Source organism: Stenella coeruleoalba, assembly GCF_951394435.1.
Source record: "Stenella coeruleoalba genome assembly, chromosome: 12".
Classification (NCBI taxonomy): Eukaryota; Metazoa; Chordata; class Mammalia; order Artiodactyla; family Delphinidae; genus Stenella; species Stenella coeruleoalba.
The window spans coordinates 60,974,089-60,992,627 of NC_137158.1; the positions used below are offsets into that span (position 1 = coordinate 60,974,089).

General features: G+C 36.8%; 1 protein-coding gene across 7 annotated transcripts in view; it reads left to right on the forward strand.

The window, feature by feature from the left end:
- The window catches only part of EYA4 (EYA transcriptional coactivator and phosphatase 4), a 318,714-nt gene that overhangs the window by 71,288 nt on the left and 228,887 nt on the right, over positions 1 to 18,539 (forward strand). For all 7 annotated transcript variants that reach the window (XM_079939671.1, XM_079939670.1, XM_079939674.1 and 4 more), the window contains exons 3-5: positions 3,973 to 4,141; positions 5,415 to 5,560; positions 16,827 to 16,925. In XM_079939671.1, coding sequence (XP_079795797.1) covers positions 16,893 to 16,925 — 33 coding nt within the window. In that variant the 5' untranslated portion in view covers positions 3,973 to 4,141; positions 5,415 to 5,560; positions 16,827 to 16,892. The remainder of the gene's footprint in view (positions 1 to 3,972; positions 4,142 to 5,414; positions 5,561 to 16,826; positions 16,926 to 18,539) is intronic.

The following is an 18,539-nucleotide window of genomic DNA, read 5'->3' on the forward strand; positions in this document are numbered from 1 at the left end:
CATTGAACAGGAAGCCTGGTAGCCCTTTAGTCATTAGAGAATAGCCAATAAACCAGAAGTTCTGTTTTTCCAAATGAACACTTCTTGGGTTCATAAATCAGGGAACCCCCCAGAGAATTCAAGTCACATACCTACTTTCTCAGGTTTATTTCTTTGTGCCGTGGATATGAATGTAAGACTTACCTATTTTTATGAACGCTCCATGGCATAAAATACAATTAGGCATTTCCTTTTTTCTCCCTGGGATATTCTCACCACCCTTGTCCTCCACTGCCCCAACTCCCTTAACCTCCTTGCCTCTTACTTTTTGCTGCCTACCTGGACAAAAAAAATCTACTCGTCTTTCAAGGCTTAGCTCAAATGTCACCTCCTCTGGGAAGCCTTCCCGAGGCTCAGGCAGAATTAATTCTTTTCTCTCTGTAATACCATAGCGCCTTATGTGGGCTATTGGTATAAGAGCACATTGTGCTGGGGCTAATTTTATGTGAATCTGTCTTCTAGAGAGATTCTGAACTCACTGAGGGGCGAGACCATATCTTTCCTCCCCTGTAGCCCCAGTGCCTGGGGTAGTGATGGAAATTCACTAGCTACCCTATTCCCTGCACGTCTTCAAAGGACATACATCCAGAGCCAGACAACTACAAAGAATGGATCCTGTTTACATTTTGGAAACTGGTTTCTTTTTTGCATATGGTCACTGAAGCTAGTTTATTGGTTCTATTGTATTCTAAATTATTTAAAGCTTCATTTGTACCAAAGTATTACTGATATTCTAGCAGAAGAAAAGATAAGGCCAGCATGAACTGGTATTTTGAATAAACTGAAATGAAAAGGGCAGATTCTAGTGGAGACTTATGGTTTTCCTACTTCCAGTCTTCTCTAGAAACAAACTTCAGCCTCTTTGGTTGATTTCTGTGGAGATACATTTCATGTTATTTTGAAGAATTTTTAACCCTCAGAATTATGGATTTCATCTGAAAGGAAGTATGTTCTGTATTTGTTTATGTCAATGTTTCAAAATATGGGGACCAAAATTCCTAGAGGTATCCGTTAGAAGTATATGTGGTCATTTGGTGAGAGAAATTTGGTTGTTTTTTTCAGGCATAATTTAGGAAGAAAAATTTCTGTTTAGTTTCTAGTGGTTTGTTTTCAGGCATTTTTCCACAAAAAGATGAGCAAGACCCTTCAAAACCACCAACTTGCTATTTAGGGGGAGAAAAAAAGCCTTCTGTGTCCAAAAATAACATTAAATTAAAATGATTGTTTCCAATAGTTTCAAAAATTGTGGTTTTATTTCCTCGTGTATGAGTCATTTCTGAATGCAGTATGTGATTGTACTAAATCGTGATGAAGCCTATTTGCTCTATGTTTTCGTAGGTCACGTTATTTATCAGAGAATCAGATCAGGAGAGGAATTTAGCCTAACTCTCCATTTTGCAGATGAATACTGGATTAGAGACGTTAAGTGATTTAGTCAAAAGGAAGCTAAAAAGAGAACCTTGTGCTGTAAGACACCCTAGTGCTGCCACCTCTACAACTTGCTGCCTTTATTTTTCTTTGTTTGAATTCCACAAGGAGTTGCAAATACTGGAATCAGACTGCCTTTGTATGTATCCTTCCGGGCTGCCACTCATCAGCAGTGTAACCTTGGAGAAGTTATTTACTGACCTGCTTTAGCCATAGTTGCAGCATGTGTCAACAGGGAATAATAATAGTACTTGCCTCGTGGAATTGTTGTAAGGAATAATTGAGTTTATACCAGAAAGACACTGAAAATGCTCAATGTTTACGTATATTGAATTGATTTCTTTGAATAAATTGTTGAGCATATTTAATATTCAAAAAAGGGCTCTTCAAAAAAAATGCTGAAGCAAGATGTTTTTAATCAATCTTTTTTTTAAACAAAAGTCATCTATATCTTGTGTAACATATTGAAACAGATATTATAGGAGGTGCCTTTGAGGGGCTTGACTAGAAGAGGTAAGGAGAGAGGCTTCTGGAATGCTGATATAGCCCTTTATCTTGATCTGATTGATGGTGAGATGGGGGTGTAGATGTAATAAAAATTTATCGGCTGTCAACTTTTGATTTGCATATTTTACTGTGTGTATGTTATACTTGCCTAAAAAATTTAAAATACAGATATAGTTATATAAAAGATGAGCAAAAAGGATTTACTGTATGGCACAGGGAACTATATTCAATATCTTATAATAGACTATAGTGGGAAAGCATCTGAAAAATGCTATATATATATATCTCCAAATCACTTTGCTGTGTACCCGAAACTAATACAATATTGTAAATCAGCTATACTTCAATAAAATTTTAAAAAATGACAGATATATTTAAAATAAGTTGATATCCCTCACTTCATCCATCCCTTCCACATCCCACAAATCAGGGCAAATTGTTGTACTTCAGCGTGCTTCCTTTCAGACATTTTTTCCTATACATGCGTAAATGTAAGAATTTTCTGGGGATGTAATTTATTTTTATTTTACATTTTAGGCCAAAATGGATCATCAGTTGTCTTAAAGCTTGCTTTTGATTGGCTGTATTTTGGGTATTTTTTCATATCATTACATATAGTTTGGGGTACTTCTGTTTAATGTATGAATATGTTTTATACTTTAACTGTTCCCTTCCTGGTGTATATTTAAGTTGCTTGCGGGTGTTTACTATTACAAAGACTGCTGCAATCATGATTTTTATGTATCTTTTTATATATCTGACCCAAATTCCTGTCGGTAAAACTCTAGATGTAGGAATAATAGATGGAAGAGTGTGTGCAGCTTGCATAAATGGTGCCAAAATACTTTTCAAAAAGGTTGTAACACCTTGTGTCCCTGTGATGATGCTTGCATTTTTCTCATAAAAGCCAAGGGCAAAATTTTATGCTAAGTTGACACTGTAATTATTTGTGCTCTGGTTAATAATGAGACTCACACACTAATTGGAAGAGTTCACTGATAAGAGCAAATAATTCTGTTAACCACATATATAACAAATCTATGTTATATGTAGTTAATATCTCATTTAAGAATGGTTACTACTCCGTTACATGAATGATTATTATATATATTCATAGTTCTTAAACCACTTGGTAGGAAGAAAAAAACTCAGTGTATATAATATTCATGACATGTTTTTACTTAGCACCATAAAATATTTATAAGAATTGTTAAGAGAAACACTGATATTGTTGAGAATTTGTGAGGAATTGTATGTTATTATTCTGTTAAGAGCCAACTGTGTGCCAGGTACAGTTCTAAGCACCTTACATATATTACTATAGCTTTTAAACATGTAGATGAAAGGCATAGACATTGTATTACTATAAATGAGATCACTCCATTTTGAATGTTATTAAATATTACCACAATACCAACTGTATCTTATCAGTGTTCTGATTTGTAAATTTGGGAAATGTCATAATCTGTTTAATGTGAACATTAAAGTGAAAGCATCAAAATCCAGAGAATTGCTACTCAAGTCCTGGCTAAAGTATCATGACACATAACGTTTAAAATGAAGTATGTTAATCAGTTGGCTTTACTGTTAGAGTCTTATATGTAGAAAAGTCTGTCTCTAGAATATTCAATTCTTATAGTTTCTGGTTAATTAAGATCCTGGCTAACCTTTAATGGTTATCTAGTGCCTTAAAAGAGTAATCCAACTCAAAATAGCTAACTTATTCCTCCAGCATTGGGTAAATATAGCTATCAATTTTTGTGAGTTTTTTCTTCCTGCAGAATTTCCTGTTATTCTAAGGGATTCAATAGGACTTAGGCACATAAAACTGAAAATTATATTACTATGGGGAAACTGCTCTGTGCCTTTGAGAAGGAACTCTCTTGCTAACTTAAGTACTATATGTGTGTAGAATAGCTAACATTTTCCTCCCAAGAAATTTCATGTATGCAGTTAAAACACTCTTAAATTGATTAAGCATTTGTTATATATTTCCAGAAGCACTCAAGAGTACTTTTATGGTTATAAGAGTAGAGTGCATTAGAATGCCAGAAACCAACGAATACGCTAGAGGCCTTCAAAACCATGCCCAGCATTCCTGACTTTACCATATAAACACGCGGGACAGTCTGGAAAAATAAAACAACTCCCCTTCTCCCAAACGTAGGTAAGCTTACGATGATAACACTTCAACTGGCTTGAATATTAATTTGATACTTTTTCTGTTAGAAATCATTTTTATTACTTAGAAAACAGAATGGAGAAGTAATAAATATGACTGGTATTTGTTTCTCAAGTCAAGTATTATTTTACATCAGATTTGACCAGTTACCTTTATACTTTTTGGAAAGTGGATTATACAGCTACCACAGTATTTTGCCTGTTAATCTGGGAAGCTAAAAAGCCTTTTATAAATGTTGAATCAAAACTCTCACTGCTGTGAGGGAATTAAATTTCAAGGCATATACTCCTTTTATAGGGTGAGAAGCTGAAGTATGGAGAAATTACAAGGTTTTCCCAAAGCCATACACTGAATCATGGCAGACGTGGAAATCTATGATTCTGTTTGCCTGATTCAGTCTGAAACTTCATGAAATTAAAGTTTTCTATTTCCTGACATGTGCCTTAGGAGTGATTCCTTATTTACTTATTTGTTCATTCATTCATACGTTATACAGGGAACCATGTTTTTGCAAGATACAGTCTTGATGTAGGGACTATAAATAATATTGTGCATTTATAGATCTTGGATATTTTATTTAAAGAAACTCACTATATTTTTCTTTTTCATGACTATGAAAAAAAAATTAAGGCATTAAAACCTAAGTTGGATTGTCTATATTCAGGCCACAGCAGTGTCTATGAGAAGCATCTGATGCTTCTTCAGGGCTAATATAGTTTGTTCAAGCGTTTGAACAAGAGCTTGGTGGAAGCTCCAGGTAGCTCTGGAGCAGGGTAATGACCAGGAGAAACCACAACAGCCATCAAAAGTACAGAAAGACCAGCGTCCACATCTTTATAACCGGTGTCTTTATATTTGGTTTAATCAGGAGGGGGCTGATTATTCTGCTCCTCTCTCATCTTCCTGAGTTTCAAGTCTCATATTTTAAATTCCTATTCATTGTGATCTTTTTCATACTCATTTAACCAGTATTTTCCCGAGCTTTCTTCACCCGCTTCATTTTTTTTTGTCTTCTCCACCCTTTGTCATATTAAAAAAGCAAATAGTATTTCTCTGGGTCAGACCTCACTTCTCCCTGATGGAACAGCTGGTGCCACAGGTAGCTTCAAATCAGCAAAGTATTGCATCTTCCCCCTGCACAGCACCCTATAACAGAGAATCCAAAGGACAGAGGGATGCCATCTGTCCTTCATATTTTCTCCAGAGAGTTCACTTAACACATTTTTGATTGGTTTGTTTTCTTGTCCTTTTCTTGCAGCCCTGAGATTTAGAACTCAGACTTGGCTCTAGCTTTATGGCTCACCAGCTCTTCCCGTGGAAGAGTTCTTTCCCAAGACAGTCCTGAGGCCCAAGGGCACTTGGAGCCATGGGAACCAAACCCGTAGATTCTACAAACAGGCTCAGGTATGGCCAAGTCCTAGGCAAACCAACCTTCCTGCAGTTTAAACATTAGTCTTTCTTTTTCTTCTTTAATTTTTCCAGAGAATAATTCAGTCTTAAACAAACCAGCAAACAAACAAAACCCCTAGGGCCTTTCTCAAAGGAGCATTCTTACAGCTTTGAAAATTTATTGTTATTAATTTCCATTTCAGCTAGTTTGATTTCCTTTCCATTTTTTGTCTGGGTATGAATGTAATATTTGTTATACATTAATGCTGATCTGTATTGATTTAATGTCAATTTATAATTTAAAATAATGATGTACTATGACCTACTTCATATCTACCTTCTGTTCAATGCATTTCCTACGCAGATATGCTTTTGTGGCTGACTGAATTGCTCCCTAATTCCTGTTGGGAAACAAAGAGTTTTTTAATTAAAGATGCAGTCTTATTAATTAGGGGTGCTTAACTTGAGGAAAAAAAGATTTAGGGGTGACATGAATGATAGCACTCTCTTAATAGCTAATAGCCTGCTATACATATGAAAGCGGGATTCAGTTTCTGCTTTGTGGTTCTGGTGGGCAGACCAGAGTAGAAGTTCTGAAAGGTAGATTTTTTTAAACTAATAAGGAAGAATTGATGGAAGGAAAGAGAAGTAGATGGTTCTATTCAGTGGAGCTAAGAAGCTTTAAGTATTGTACCTAAAAACTCATATGATCAGTCTATTAAACCCTACTTACTTCTATACTCCTCATATCCAATAAAATATGGATTTCATTCATATTCTCTCTTTCTTTCTAAGTTTGCCCTTAAAGTCAAAACATATTGCAGGGAAGCAAAACATGGAATTGAAGAGCAACACCAAATATATTTGAGATATTATTTTATGAATTCTTTCAGCTTTAGCCTTTAGGAAATTCTTTGGATTTCTAGAAGCTATAATGGCAGATTTTGTAAATGTGATCCTAGTCTTAATGCAGTTACAAAGTCAGTGGATGCTTTTGTACTCCAATGCTATAGGGAAATTTATTGAGAGAAAAGAAGGTATTCAAACTTTCTTGGATGCCTCAATTAAAAAATCTAGATGAATAAAATTCTCCTTAGGTATCCCAAATTTTAGGAAGGCAAATAGCATTATATTTAATTAAATTCTTAACTATTATTCACTATAGACACAATTCAAGCATGTAACTTGTCTTTCAGTAAGTCAAAGTTACTGCTATATTTTATATCTCTCATGTTTACTTTGTTATACATTGGATAGTCTACCCTTAAAATAAAAAAAATAGGACTTTCAGGTGTCACACCTTCATTCCTGAGAAATTGGTGATATATGAGATTTGAGAGGAAAAGATATGTTTGTGTTGCTGCTGTTGTTTTTGTTTTCATTAATTTCCTCTGTGGGGATGGATACTTCCTGAGTTTTTTCTTCTACTTCACAAATTGTTTCCTTAGCTGAATCTAATCTGCTGTTTAATTCATTCATTTCTGTTTTGAACTTTCAATGGATATATTTTTAAAAACACTTTTATGGTTCTTTTCCAAATTTGTGTATTTACTTTTTGTAATTTGGGTTTCTTTCTATTTTGTTTCTATTTCTTCTGTCTCTTTAATTGTTTTAAGCATACTTATTATGTGATACTGTTCAGACTGTCATAAATCTCAAATTTTTGGATTCCAGTCCCCCTGTTGTTGCATCTGTTGTCTCTGTGGTGTTTATTTCCTGATGTAGCTTATCACTTTTGATGAATTTTTCTCTCAGAATCCTTTGTGGCCTATGGACCAATTTTTCATTTGCTCCCCTGCAGTCTAGGGATTTCAAACCTCCGGATCAGTCTTGATTTTAATATTTTGGCTTGAGGTTTCCATGGTAGCAATGTAATAACTATTTAGAATTTACGTTTGTGCAAGGCTGAGGTATTGATTTGTCTCAAATAATTATTTCTTTTATTCTCTCCCAAAGGCTCTATCCCATGACAAGCTTCTTTGCAATTATATCACATTTGACATTCTTTTTTTGTGTTTTAAAGATATCAAGATACAGTAACAACAGATTGTATTTATTCACTAATATTTAGCACTTTACTCCTGCTTTTGCCAATTCTTAGGATGCTAAGAACTTCTTAGCATCCTATTCACACTGAATGTCCATTCCTCTCTTGCTTTCTTTTCTGGAAACGTGTTCCCTTCTCTTTCACATGCTCATCGATAATTCTGTTATTGGAAGCATCAATCTCTCAGTGCTAAAGAAACCACTCACAATTTTGATGCTACGTAGAATGGCAAACTCAAAAGGGGTGAAGGCTCATCACTTGATCAAAATATCAAAAATCAAATAATTGTTCATTTTTACAAATTAATGTGAGTTCAGAGAATTTGTTAAAGACTGGTGACTTTGTCTACTAACTGCCTATACGTAGATAGTTCATGCAGTTTCCGAAAATAACTGATTAGTATAATATTCTTAATTGAACAGAGTTAAAAATCATTTTCACAGAAATTGCATAGGTACAATTCCACAGTATGGCAAAAACTTAAAATATTTTGATTCATTATATGAAGAATGAATAAAAAAGCAGAAATTTTCTTCCACTCTGTCACAAGTAAATGGCTTACATTTTTAAAATACATGATTTTATTTAATCTTCACAAAATTTAATGCAGGTATTATTATTGTCTCTATTTTATGGATGAAGAGAATGATATTTGGAGGTATTGATGAACTATCCCAAGGCCATACAGTTATCCAGTAGTAAAGCAAGGACTCACGTATAGACTTGTTTTAGTCCAAAAGTCTTTACTAGGAACCACTAAATGTTTATTTCATCCAGCAAGCCAGTTTTTAGATTTCTAGGGTTTCAAGAGTTGAATACTAAACTTAGTAGATGTATTCTTCAATTCTTTTAAATTTGCAACACATTTTTCTCCAGAAGTGTGTAAAGGCAGCAGATGTGTGTTCGGTAATGCATGTGGTCCTATATTCTTCATCAGAAAGTGTTCCTAGATATGGAAGAGAGGTTTATGGCTGAGAAAAAATCAGACTGTTTATAAGGAAGGGCTCAGGTCATTTTTTTCTGCCAGGCTACAGGAGAGCCAGTTAGATGAACTATTAACAGTGAATACAGAAAGAGTCAGTGTGCAGTGTAGTTTGGGAGGAACAACAGGGGCAACACGCGAAAAGGAAAGTAGGTTTACAGAGTCGGTCTGAGTTTGTAGGTGTGATAAAAGTTGCCCGCGCTCAGGATTCTTTTAGATGTTTCTCTGAGACCAGCTGGCTACAACTGCGTCTATGTTTTCTAAGTTGACTAGCCAACCATCAACAGTTAGCAGACACAAACAAAATAGAAAACCTTGGCTGGCCCTTATTGTCAAAAACCAAGTGATGGTGATTTATAATTCCAGGAAGATTACTGCTATCAAATGCACCTATCACTAAGGACCCAGATGATTATCATGAAATTCAGCTTGTTGTAATTTTTGAGCATGAGAAATTAACCACATTATTTTTAAACATTTTGTGTTAAATGGACCATTTTGCAAAGTCCATGCCCTATCTTTGTAAACAGTTCAAAAATAGCTCAGCATCTACTTTGTAGCTTGGCTTCATTTAAGGCGATTGAAGTCAGGCATTACTGTTCACCCAGATCTGTTTCTTGGACACCTTTGCTGTTTTCCTTTTGTATAAGCAGGGACAAGAGTCATGTGCATGGTCACAGAATGCCCATCTTACCTCTCTGAACAGATGGCCATAGAATTGGAGCTAGGTGTTCTTTGTGCTGTTGGCTTCCCTCTCTGGCATGCTGCCTGAGCAGTTGAAACCAGCCAGTGCCTGACCCAGCTTTACAGACCCATTAATGAAATTTGTAGGGAAATGATGGGATCTTGGTGCAGAGGATGTGAAAGCAATGCCCTTATTGACAGTTGATCCCAGCTGTAATATCTCAAGAATGTAATGGGAATATAAGTTGTTAGACTTCTTATACAATTGCAGTTTTCTGTGAGACAATATGCTGAGTAAAGGAGAGAATTTAATTGAAGATTATGAGGATCGCTCATGGAATCCAAGGAAGAATTGAACAACGAAGCAGCAGGAAGAGCAAGAGAGACAGTGAGGCTTCAGGAGTAACAGGATCCAGGGACTTCAATTCTGCCAGGACTTTCTTGCCGTCTCCCGCTTTTGATTCTCTTTCTGGGTCAGCTCCTCTCTGTCTCTCCCTAGCAGATCAGCTTTTTACTCATGGCAGTAAAGAGCTCCCAAGTTCTATGTCCTAGAGATTTTACCACTGAAGGAGGACTAGCCTGGTACTTTCCCAGGCCCACATCCTAAGCCATTGGAAAAGATTGTGACGAGTCATTAGACTGAGGTAATTTGGTGTCACTCGGAAAGCCCTGGGGGACCTAGTGTGTTATAAGCTGAATATGGGTCAGTGTAATAGGTGTGTATATAACCCCATGCAAGCAAGCCTTAATTTGGTACACAAGTGTTTTTGAAAATTAACTTGCAGTTTGATAATCTGCAAGTCAAACAGTAGGTTAGCTGTTCTGAGTGATGGAATACAATGGAGTGACACCTCCCTTGGCCCAGGAAACTCTGCACGTGTAATAAATGCTCCACAGCTCCCACCTGGGTTAAAAGGGGGCTGTGTCAGAGGTTACGGATGGGACTATCCACACACCTCTGTCCCCATTGCAGAGTCTGCACAGGGGCTAGAACAAGAGTTTGGATGGCCTGCAATCTTTACATCTTTCCCTAGGAATAGACTAGACATTTGGAACATGGGTGGGGGGAATGTAATCTCTTTCCCCCTTCTTTTTTCTTTTTTTTTTTTTTTTTGCGGTACGCGGGCCTCCCACTGCCGTGGCCTCTCCCGCTGCGGAGCACAGTCTCCAGACGCGCAGGCCCAGCGGCCATGGCTCACGGGCCCAGCCGCTCCGCTGCATGTGGGATCCTCCCGGACCGGGGCACGAACCCGTGTCCCCTGCATCGGCAGGCGGACTCTCAACCACTGCGCCACCAGGGAAGCCCCTCCCCTTTCTTTTTTCTTTGCGCTGCAGCAAGAAGCAAACATAGCCTCTACTGCGTAAGCACCCTCACAGGAGGCTCCCGGTGGAATTCCCAGTCTTGGGCTGCAGCGCAGTGTGATGGTAGCGAAGAGTGAGGGGATGGTGAGGACAGTGGAATAAGGCCTCGACCAGAGGGAGAAGGAAGGTGGAGGTCTTCCTCAGAACTCCCACTTTGGTCCATGGCCCCAGGGAGCAAAAGCATCTGACTTCTGATTACTTGTTATGGGGCATTTTGGCAGAGAGATGTACTGCCATAGCTGCAGGTAGGACCAATGAAAGGATTTCTGGTTTATCCCAAGGAAAGGGTACACCTCTGAATTGTTTTAAGAGAGTAAAATCATATCTTTATTTTAAAACTATCGCTCTGACTGCACTGTGAAAAAATGAGGTTCAGGGAACAAAACTAGAGGACCCTTCGGAGGCTGCTTCTCCAGTCCAGGGATGACGAGGGTTTGAACTACTATGGTAGCAGTAAGGAGAGAAACATGGAGAGATTTGAGTGAACTCTATGAGGTAGTAATAGGTCATTTATTGAATGTGGAGAGTAGCGGTCAAGGAGTGGATGACAAAGCCCAGGTGTTCAGCTTTAAAGACCAGTGGACGGCCTTGCCACATGTGTACGTAACCAGAGGTGTAGTTTTTGGTTGTACAGCTTCTTCATCCCATGCCAGCCCTGGAACAGAGAGCACCACCCACTCCACCTTCAGGTTTGCGTTTATTCAGCCAGGGTAAAGCATGCCTGGACAATCGAATTTTTACTGATGGTTTGCTTAGAAAGACACAGGATTAGGGTTCTATCACACGGACTCCCCAAACTCCTCCGACTTCAGCATCTTCTCTTTCTTGAAGGCACAGGGTCCTTTGCTGTCTCTACCACCTGGATCCAGCCTAAGTACTTCCTGCCATTTCTGAGAATTGTTTTTAACATTTTTGATGTGTAAATCTCATTAACTATTTAAATTGAAGAATTGTTGATTTTTTTATTCTGATATTCTAAGAGACACCTCATGCCTAGAGCAGAGTTCAAGCAAAGGATATGACCAATTTTCTGTGTATTGAAAACCTAACTTCAGAAGAAATCATCTAACACGGAATGGGTGAGGTCGCTATTATTCCTGTTTGAAATTCACCTTTTCTGGGGGAATGGCTTTGAAGTAGAGCGGAGGAACTAGATTATTGCCTCATAAAACGGCATGAGGTTACTGTTATACCTTAATTTTATATCTTTATTAAGAGGTAATACTTCTCTTACTTGATTCAAAGAGGGTTCTTGTCTTTTTCTCATATACTTGTGAAAACTAAATGTTAAAGGATTTAGCAGAACAACCATTGCTAAATTATGATGTAAAATAATACTGTGTCTGCAGTTAGCCCAGTAGTTTTACTTGGTTCAATAATATAAAACCACCGGGCTCATAATATTTTAGTACTTTAGTGTGTTTGGCAAAGAAAGAAATTCATGTTACAGTTAAACTAAGTGACAATTAATCTCAATTTTACGGAATTATAAAGCGAAGTATTATGTTATAACATGGAACATTGATGCAAATAGCTCCCCAACTGGAACATTAAATAGAATCTGAACCAGTGGTTAACAGAAAAAGGCTAGTTTTTGTTTAATTCTCTTATGCTTGAACATCTTTCTTGAAGTCTTAATTTTTAATTTCACTTGAAATTTCACCAGTGCCCTGAGATGGTGGCCCTTCTGGAAGAGGATCCCTTCTTTCCTAATGATCAGTATCCTTAATTTACTTCCTGTGTATTCTTTCTGGAAATATTACATTTAAACCTTGATCACATCTTAATAATCATTTTAGTGTGATAACTGTACATGTGTTGTGGGTTGAATTGTGTCCCCCGAAAGATATGTTTAAGTTCTAACCCTCTTCCCTGTGAATGTGACCTTATTTGGAAATAGGGTCTTTGCAGATGTAATGGAGTTAAGATGAGGTTTTACTAGATTAGGGGGGGTGCTAATCCAGTGACTGGTGTACCTGTAAGAGTCAGGAAATTTGGATACAGAGACGCACACACAGAAGAAGGCCCTGTGAAGAGATAGGCGGGGACAATATTGTGTGACAATGGAGGCAGGATCGGAGGGACACATCTACAAGCCAGGGGATGCCAAGGATTGTTAGCAAACACCAGAAAATATGAAGAGACAAAGAATGATTCTTTTCTAGAGCCTCCAGAGAGGGCATGGACCTGCCAGCATGTTAATTTAGGACTTCTTGCTGTCAAAACTATGACAGAATAAAATTCTGTTGTTTAAGCCACCCAGTCTATAGTACTTTTATTACAGCAACCTTAGGAAACTAAAATAGCATGCTATGTTATAAGTAAATAATAGGTTACATTGGTATTAATAGTCATGTTATTGTACGTATATTTTATTGCTAGGTCAGGCGAATAGGAAAATAGCTGGTGGACTAATCTCAACATTAGATTTTCTGAAAAATTACAAGACTCTACCTGAAAAACACAGGACAGGTCAACATTTTTCTTAAAATAGCCACATATTTGAGACAGGATTTTCAAAAGTTAAATTACATGGCTGTTTACACTTTTTGTTCACATCATCAAGTACATTATGTATGATTTCATCCACCATTAATTTTGTCATTCATTCAATTAATATTGTTAACCCCCTAATGCTTGCCAGGCACTGAGCGAGGTGCTGTAGATGACACTAGTAAATAGGATGAAGAATACCTGCCCTAAAGAGATTACGCTGACTTTGAAATTTATTCCATAGGGAAAGCCACAGAGGTCACTTGGAGAAAGTGTCTACTACTTAGAAAATTCACTTTCATTGTTTGCTGTGCTTTTAACTGATCTTGTAAAATCATTTTAGCATCATTTGGTTTTACTTACTCTGTGCTCCTGTATTATGGTGGAAAAAAATAAATTTTTATTTATTACACAGAAAATAAAATCAACAATAATCAAAGAATGTGAAGCCAAAGATATAATTCTTTATCAAATTATTTTTATTTTTAATGTTTCTTTTTAATGAATATCCAAACACACGCTTAGTTGTACATTACTGTTAGCATAGCTAAAATTTTGTGTTCTGATTTTTTTCACTTAATATACAATCAGTAATTTTTTGCTTTTCCATGTCATTTTTTTTTTTTTTTTTGCGGTACGCGGGCCTCTCACTGCCGTGGCCTCTCCCGTTGCGGAGCACAGGCTCCGGACGCGCAGGCTCAGCGGCCATGGCTCACGGGCCCAGCCGCTCCGCGGCATGTGGGATCTTCCCGGACGGGGGCACGAACCCGTGTCCCCTGCATCGGCAGGCGGACTCTCAACCACTGCGCCACCAGGGAAGCCCTTTCCATGTCATTTTTATAATTATACTTTCGATCCTTTAATTATATTATATTAAACTTACTGACCATAATTTGCTTAATCAATGCTCTACAAAGATGAGGCTGCTTCTAGTTTGTATTATGAATAACACTGTAGTGAATACCTTGTGACTTTTGGAGTGGAATAGTTTACTCCTTAGGAAAGTTATTGAGTAAAAAATGTAAGCATATTTTAAAATGCAGTGACAGACTGCTTTCTAAAAATATTAGAAAACTTGACATCATCAGTGGCAGTTGAATGAGGACAACTTTTTCACTGTATCCTTTCCAACACTGGGTGTTAGTAATATTTAAAATGGTTTAGTTATTGAAGATGTATACAGGAATCCAAAATGTATGCTTGTTGCTTAAGTTTACATATTTTGCCAACTGTGAAAGTGAACACTTTTCTAAATGTTTATTTATTATTTACATTTAAAATAATGATCTGTATTTTCACATCCTTGCTTAAGTACCTTAAAAGGTTCTTTAACTTTTCCTTACCAATTTCTTTGTTCTCAGGGTCACAAAGTTTATAATATTTATTGAAGATATTTTTCATAATCTGTTGTGTCCTTTCACTTTTGGGTCTGTTTTTCTCTATTCAGAAATACAAATACAAATTTTTTGTTTTGTTTTACACAGCTGAATATAGTGTCCCTTCCCTTTGTTCTATGGTACAGTGTTTTTACCATTCATCTTACCCATCTACTAGAATGAAAAGGAACATCAGATTCTCCCCTTCAGGAGAGTATTTGGCTAATTTGTTATCCAGGTAGTGAGGAGAGAATGGTGTGATGGGTCATCCATCACAAGGAGGTGATCCATCAAGATTCCCTCCTGGAGGAGAGAGGAAGGGCTCATGATGCTGGTAGGTGTTGAGTCTTAGCAGGTCAGCATCAATTAGACTGGTGGCCATACATCCTAAGGTGTGCACCATATCCAAGGTGAGGCTGAGCCGGGGAGGTCCTGGTCACCAAGGGAGGGGACAGTGTGCAGGGCCAAGGATCAGGAGGTCTGCGAGGATAGGAGGAGCAAGCAAGAGATCAGCAGGAAGCAGGAACAGAGAGAGAGACCCAGATGTGATATGAGGGTCCATAAGGAGGAGAAGGGGGAGAATGGGAGAAGCAAGATGGAGGTGTGAGGTAAAAGGAAAAGAGTTGGCCTTTTTCCAGTCACTGTTTCTCAGGTCCACCTCCAACACAAAGAATGACATCTTTAAATCTAGAACTTCTTGCCTACCTATCCTCCTGAATTCAGATGTATGCTGCAACACCTCAGTGTGCCTTAATATCTGCACTTCCCCCTTCCCATCTTAAGTGCACTTTAAAATTGTGCTTTTCTTTAAAATGACACTTTTCTGGTTTTGCAGTATTCTCAATCAGTATCTTACTGAGACTATCACATTACATGTTACCATTACCATTTTATGACTTTTAAAAATTAAAATTAGAAAAAATTTGAGAAAATCAGAAAAAAATTAGGAAAAAATGTTTGATCTGTGTCTCTGTGTTTGTGTATGCATAAAACAATGTACACTTTAAAATGTCTTGTGTTCTAATAAGGAAAGTAACAGGTTTATTGTAGACCATAATGCAAAGCAGAAATTAAAACCACGCCTACCTGGTTGTAGTAAGGAATATGTAAAACTGAGCAAAACGCTTGCATATGTTGAATGTTCAATAAACTGAATTGGGAACATATTGTTTCTGCAGATTTGAATACTTATTTTCCACAGAAATTATATTCTCAGAAATTTTTGATGTCACCAAATACTCCTTGAAACGTGCATTTAATAATTTATATCTGTTTATGCCTATGATGAACACTTTTTTATATAAATATTTTTTAATCTCTCATATTCTTTTAATTTTATTTTAGAACTAGAGTATGAAGGGCTAGAAATGTATCATTGCTATTTTAAAGTGCATTTCATTTATTCGTGAGTCTGAATATCGTTTTGTGGTGATTGAGCATTTTTCTGTAGGGGTGTGTGTGCCTTTCTATTTGGATTGTAAGAGCTCTTTGTATGTTAAGGACATTAGCCCATTTAGTTTGATATTTGCGGAGATACTTCTTTTTATGTTTTCATGTATCTTTTAATTGTGATTATTTGTGTGTGTGTGGAACTCAAGGGGGTGTTTGGCTTTTTTGTTTTATATTCCATTGCTTTTATTATATAAGTCTTCTCTATCTGGGAATTAAAAATATATATGCCTATTTTTCTTAGATTTTTTTTAAACTCCAGTTTGCCTAGAAAATTTTTAATATATGATATGGAGTAAAGATGAATTTTTTTTTAGTAGTTTACTGACCAGTTGTCCTTCCCACATATTTCTGTAATACCTTCTTTAGCATAATAGTCTTATTTTCATTCTCTTTTAAAAATTGGGCGTGCATTTTATAACATTATATGTTTTAGAACTGAGTCTGGCGATTAAGACAAATTTTCCTGTAATAGAGAGCTGTCATATTAAAATACACATTATATGTTTTCAATTTTATGTGCCTTAGAAAATGAATGGTTAATGCAGACTTTTAATTTTTAATCTGTCAATTGCTTAATGACAGACCTCTCTCAGCAAAATAGCAGACTAGGTGTTTATTACAGCCTGGGTCTCTGAAGCTGTCCTCAGATGTTTTTCCTTATCTGCAGGATGCCTGAGTAGCTGTTTATATATCTCAGTTGTACTATGATGTGATTTTCAAGATCATTATTTCTATCAGATACGGGGATAATGAATTTTGTTCTTTAAAAATAATGCTTCTACAGATTACCAACTATCATGTAAATCAAAGTTTTGGTAATTTTACAAATAATTTCGAAAGATAACTTTTTCATTTTTCCACTTTGTTTTCATCTTTTTGTTTTAGATAGTCCATTTTTAATTGAAGGAAGCTGCTTCTACTTGGGAGTGGCAGGAGAAGTAAGAAAACCACATGGAAGACTCCCAGGATTTAAATGAACAATCAGTAAGTCTTAATTCAATCTCAGTTTTGCTGAAAAATATTGTGGTAAGACTACTCAAAATCATACTAGAAAGAATATATTGTAAAAAGCAAGTTTTTGGTTATTTTTTAGTTGATTTTTAAATCCTCTTTCAAGATCATAAAACAGACCTTTGGAAATGTATACTCTTTCTGATTAATGATATCATGTTTTGAGGTCTTCTTGATTGTCTACTTGTAAAGCCAGTGGTAGAAAGATGAGGGCATTGAAATCATGCCGAGTGTTTTTGACGGTCTCAACAACTTTACACACCTCCTTTGTTGGGTTTTATTCCGGATGTGCTTGGACAGTGCATGTGTTGTTGAATGTCAGAAGCATGAAAGGAGAAGCATATTACTAGCATGCTTATTGTTCATTTCAAGGATGGTGACCACAGTCCTGAAGGGATTTCCTTATTTGCTAAGCTCTTTGGAGAGCGAAGAATGCACAAGATTGGTGGCAACTATTTTAAGATTCGGATTTCTCAAAGGGAAAGGATTTATATGGCCTTTCCTCCTAACTTATTAGTACTATCTCCATGACACTAGTTCTTTAGTGTGTGGAACTGGCGTCAGTGGGAGATCTTCCCTCACAATCCCACAGTTCTGCCAACAGCGGCCCAAGCTGTTCTGCCCACAGACAACTAGTGATGTCACAAGTAAGGAGATACGTGTACTTACTACGTGTGTGTTATGCAGACTGATGCTAGTCTCCATTAGCTTGTATAATTATGACTTGAACTTAAAGTCTCATGTTTCCATCAGGCAATAGAGGACAGTGTATTGGTGTATAATAATGTGGTTCTAGAAACGATTTCTATAACAAGTTCAATTTAAAAAGTCAGAATAATGTGTGTTCTGGTATATACATGCCATTCTAAGTTAATTTAATTTATTTTCTATTAAGAATTTCATTTAGATGAAATGATAATCAAGTTTTTAATCTACAGACAGACATCATGACCATTATCTAATTTCTTTGTATATTATATTATTATTTAATTTCACACGGCATCATTACAGGAAAAATGTAACAAAAAATTACAAAGCCATAAGGCTGTTAAAAAATCTGTCAAATAGTAGAGATTTTATTCCTCAGAAATGGCTCGAGTTTTACAGAAGTAGACAAAAGGCAGTTGGTAGGCAGGGGCTTCAAGGTAGTTTTTTTAAAATTCCGGTTATTGAATTATAAGTATCGGTAGTGTAGACTCTAGCAAAAGGGATGATAGTGAGCATGATGATATGTCGCCCATGCCATTTTATGTTTTTGGATCCCAGTGACGTCAGAGGTCTGTAAGTGTGACCATATACGTACCTGAGTGAACGATGACATGATCTTGGTGGAGATGCTTCATGAGAGGACTACTGTCTATCTGTAGTTTGTTCTAACACACTGAGGATTACTTAAAAGTTTGTGTCCATGTGTGCAAGTATGCGTGAGTGTGTGTGTGTGTGTCTGTGTTAGACTGACCAACTGTCCCTGTTTTCCAGAGACCCAGGAATTTCCTGGGACATAGAATTTTCAAAGCTAAAGCAGGTGGAGTCTGTGCAAACAGGGATGGTTGATCCAGTTAATTACCTTAGGGTGTGTATATACTT